Source organism: Pygoscelis adeliae, unplaced genomic scaffold (assembly GCF_000699105.1).
Source record: "Pygoscelis adeliae isolate BGI_AS28 unplaced genomic scaffold, ASM69910v1 Scaffold308, whole genome shotgun sequence".
Classification (NCBI taxonomy): domain Eukaryota; kingdom Metazoa; phylum Chordata; class Aves; order Sphenisciformes; family Spheniscidae; genus Pygoscelis; species Pygoscelis adeliae.
The window spans coordinates 2,584,295-2,588,936 of record NW_008825306.1 but is presented as its reverse complement, the minus strand read 5'-3'; the positions used below and the strand labels follow the sequence as shown (position 1 = coordinate 2,588,936).

General features: G+C 40.3%; 1 protein-coding gene across 5 annotated transcripts in view; it reads right to left on the bottom strand.

The window, feature by feature from the left end:
• The window catches only part of RPS6KC1 (ribosomal protein S6 kinase, 52kDa, polypeptide 1), an 87,353-nt gene that overhangs the window by 18,045 nt on the left and 64,666 nt on the right, over positions 1 to 4,642 (bottom strand). For 4 of the 5 annotated variants that reach the window (XM_009330189.1, XM_009330187.1, XM_009330190.1 and 1 more), the window contains 2 exons: positions 1,152 to 2,729; positions 791 to 880 (listed from right to left, as the gene is read on the bottom strand). In XM_009330189.1, coding sequence (XP_009328464.1) covers positions 791 to 880; positions 1,152 to 2,729 — 1,668 coding nt within the window. The remainder of the gene's footprint in view (positions 1 to 790; positions 881 to 1,151; positions 2,730 to 4,642) is intronic. The other variant, XM_009330191.1, reaches the window with a different exon arrangement.

Genomic DNA, 4,642 nt, shown 5'->3' with positions numbered 1-4,642 from the left:
GTATACTGGCATTTCAAATTCAGAATAAAAAAGAGAAACTGAAAATCTGAATAGCCTCCCAGTAGTCATTTCAACTTTAAAAGTAGTTTTTTTAAGCTAGCTATGAAATTTTTAAAATATGAAGTTATAAGTAAAACACCTGATCTTTGGCTGTCACTACCATTTGACCAGTATATTAGCAGAAAATAAATTGGAAAAAGGAAAAGAGGGAGGGTTCGGTTTCAAGTGCCATCCTTGCTATAAAAACCCAAGAGATATTGATTTTATCACTCTGATGATTGATGAAAGCAGTTCTAAGAAAAGAGCTCTCTAAACTATTTCAAAGCCCACTGTAGCTCATCAAAAATGTCAGAGGCATCTCTGAGCCCATTAGGGTTGTATTTTTCAAACTGCTACGTTTTTTTTTTTCCCCCATGTTCTTTGCATGTATAAATTTTTGTATTTTTAAGGCTCTTAGGTGTCATCTTTTCAGTCTGCCCTTTCCCTTATTTGCTCTTTTCAGTTATCAAGATGTACTCACACATAGCAAATACCTGCAAGAAAACAAAACATTCCTTGAATTTGCTTAAACAAGACATTCAATACAATTACACTTTATGGAAATGATCTAACAAACATCACCACAGTGATAAAGCAGTTATGAGCCCTCTAGCTTTTTAAGACATTCAGGAAAAAGCAAAGAAAATTCAGATATTGCATGATCTCAAGCTCTATGCTATAGCAGCTCCGTGAGAAAATGAAAGCTGCTAATCTACTTTCCAAGTGAAACATTGTAGGTGATTGCTCTAACCTGGGGCACAGTACATTCTCTCTATGGCATCGTTGTCACAGGAATCTTCAACCTCCCTCCACCTGCTAAAATACGTTAGCTGAATGTGTCCTAAAAACAAAACGACAGGAGAAATCAAAACATTTTTCCCTTCCATTTTCTGCAGAAGTGAACTGTAATTACTCCTTTTGTAGCTAAAAACAGTATCATTAAGAATAATGGCATCATTAAGTACTAGAAGCTATTACTGGGGGTGAATTTGCTGCACTGATAATGAAGCTCTAGACAGGAAATGAAGATACTAATTACAAGATAAAACGCCTACTCAGTTAATTGGAAGCAACAGCGAATAAAAAGAAATGCATTTGCAAAAGTTCCTGACCTCTATCATTCAATAAGATGTTGTTTGGGTTCAAATCGCGGCACACAATTCCTTCTCTATGTAAAGCATCGAGGGCTACAACCATTTCAGCTGCCCATCTTTGAATGCAGTCCTCTGGGATATGAAACCTGGAGGTTATCGCTAATCTTTCGTCGAGGTCCTGAAAAATTTGATGTATTTCCTTCTCCCCTGCTACTGCTATTTTGCCTTCCTTCTTTGGTGCTGTCTTTTTACTATCAGCTGCTGGCAACAAAGCCGAGTCTGTTTCCCCTTTCCCAAAGTCTTCGGTTTGATCGGAAAACAGCAACACTGCTTCATTTCTTAACATGTCTCCATCCAAGCCAACATCTTGAGCACCTGAGAGCGGGTTGGAAACAAATAAACTTTCTTCTTTGCTCGTCACGTTTAAGGAGCAGGCTCCAAGCCCTTGAAACAGAGCCCCATCTTCTGAACAACCTACCTCTTGGTCAGATGTAAAGAGGGTCCCAAGAGCTCCCTGAGCGACACCGCTTTGTCCGTTTGCTTCCCTGCGGGAAGGATCACCCACTTCTGATGCCACATGATTTGGCTCTTCATCAACTGCTTTGCATGGCTCTGCAGAATTATTTAATTGTAAGACATCAGGTGTTTCTAACAACTTTACTTCCAACATGTCCCTATCAGTTTTTGTAAACTTTGTTGGCCTTGACACTGCCGCCTCTTCTGGTTCATCAGACATACCAGGTAAGTTTATTAGGAGATCAGGCCTTCCTTCATCAACGCTATTTACATCATCAAAAGCAGCATCCTTAAAGGAGATAACTGGCACAGAGTCATTTGAACCCCTGCTTACGGTGTCATGAGCTCTCACACCCATTTTGCTCTCTAGGGCATCCAAGCTTCTGTCATGGTCTGGGACAGAAAACAACGGCTCCAAAGGCTCTGATTTCAGGTTATATAGTTTTTCTCCAAAATCAAGGCCCAGGAGCTCACTAGTGCTATCTTTGCTGTCTATTCTGAAGAGTTCCATGGGGCTGTTCTTTGATTTAGTTAATGAGTCCAATATCCTAGTAGGGCTAGCTATTTCCGACTCAGCATTGTCAATGAAAAGCTTTCGTTCCTGAGATGCAGTCTGAGAGGTGAAGCTATCACTGCCAACGACACTGCATTTCTGTAAGCAACTTCTCTTTTTGGTATTTAGACCTTCGCTCTCCAGTTTAACCACCGGTTCCTCATTTAGAGAGCCAGAGTCAATTTTTTCTTGCCCATATTCATTGCATAATGTTAAATAACTAGTAGTGCACTCTTCTTCTGAGCTGGATCCTGAGTCCATCCACTTCGAACTCTCTTGGCCATCGTCCTGGTTGCTGCTGTCATCCTGAGAGCTCGGCGTTAGGCTGCTCTTCAGTGGGACCACCTTCAGCATGGTCTCCCCGTAGCTTTCTCTGGAATCAGTGCTGCTACCGATTTCTTTAGGACTAGGTGTTGGCTGCTCCAGGTAAATTTTAGTTGAACTGGATGTTCTGGGTTCAGGAATTTCAAAGCTCTCTTCAGGACTTCTGTTTAAGAACTTACTGACATAAGACCACAGTTTTCCTCCTGCAAGAAAAGAGGGGAGGGGACGGGGACACGAAATCTCTTAATTTCACTCAAAACAGAATCGGTTTCATTATGAAACAGGAAAATACCCTCATTGTCACAATACATTACATCCTTATCCCCACAGAGCAAGGTGGATCTGCTACCTCAGGAGGAAATAATTACAGGGACCACAACTTGCTTTTCAAGCAGATTTGTATTAATACATAAATATTTAAAGAGCTGCATCCGAGATTAAGCTGCGTTGGTTTGGGTTTTTTTAAACTTCAGTAAAGTCTCATTTCAGAGTCTGTCTCAAGTTGCATGGTGGTGACTACTCTCCATACGCTGTCTCAAAAGAAAGCAAAAACTAGGGAAGACCAAATGGTTTGGTGCCCATCACCAGTTCTGCCTGTACTGAATACTTCTGCATCACAGCTCCAAGCTCATGAGCAACATTAGGAGAGATGGACTAAAAACTAACTAGCAAGTTCGGTAAGGGGAAGGAAATTACCTTGTATTAGCAGGATATTTTAAGGCCCTGTTTCTCTCTTTGAAGAAGTGGGTTTTGTTACTTAAATGTGGTTGTATGTCTCCCTTTAACTTCAGAACTCAAAGTTTTTTACGGCTTGCTGCATTACACAAGGATTTATCAATACTCTAAGTTACATTGGCAAACCGGTTCCTTCACATCAAAGACTCTAAGAAAGTTACAGCTCCAAAATTAATAGTTACATTTTAAAAATACAAAATAGGACTCTCCATGTTTCCAAATATTGTACATATTAAAAAAGCTTACAGATTAGAAAACATAATTCACACAAAACAAATCAAGAAGTTACTGCATCTCTTGCATGTGCCAAAGAATTTGGCTTAAAGCTAGAAAGCCACCTTTGACAACTTATGGAAAAATGCAAAGTCAACACATTTCAATTTAAAAGATTGTACAGAAATTCTGGAAAATGCAGGAGTTCTAACAAAATCTTTGTAGAAGAGAAAAATAAGTATCCAGCCCACTGGGCATCTGCAAAGTTTTGACTGGGTTTTTTTCTCTTTTTTTTTTTTTACTTATTTGGATAAAACAGTTTTATATTTTTTCAAAATACAGTCCTTAATAGTTATTTTTAAACACTCTCCATATCAGGCAAAATTCCTTTAAAAAGTACAGAAAAAGAAGAAAGTATTTTTCATTGCCTAGGAACAGGTTTTCTATACTCCCAGATATTTCAAAAATAACTTATCAAAGGCAGAAAAACCTTGATACTTTAAAAATGAATTTGAATAATAGAATGTGGAGTTTTCTTGCCCTCCATCCCGCTGGCTAAGACAAGACTTGTTTTTGAAGGGGGGAAAAAAAAAAAATCTTGCTGGTTGTGGTGAAACTAAGTATATTAAAATATTAAGAGGGAATTCTAACAGCTTGAGTCCAATGGTAAAAATGACAATTTAGATCTGTTAATCCACATGGTTTCTGCCATAAGCTACAAACGGACTTAGTAGGTCAGAATGACCCCTGCCACCTTCTAGAAGACGATGAGAAAGGATGTCAGGTAAACGAATAGGAGCAAACAGAAGCAATGCTTGCAGAGAAGGGAAGAAGAACTACTGCAGACCGCTGTATTGCATAAGGACTTAAATACTTACCCAAAGATGCATTCAAAATACCTACAAGCGTGCCGTGCCACAGTAGCAAGACATGGCTCATCAGTCACTCCCAGCAGAGCAGCAGCCCTCAGCCCAGCAAAGCAGGCTGCCTCCCTGGGCAGCGACTGACCCTGAGCTTGCCTGGATGCAAGTGACCTGCCGCCCTGTATCGGTGAGACCAAGGGCCCTGGTCCTGCCAGAAGTGCCTGACGAGCAGGACCTTGCCTCCGTGAGAAGCAGTGAGTCCATGCAGGCTCTTAAGATGAAGCCACTTGCCTTCAATACGACGC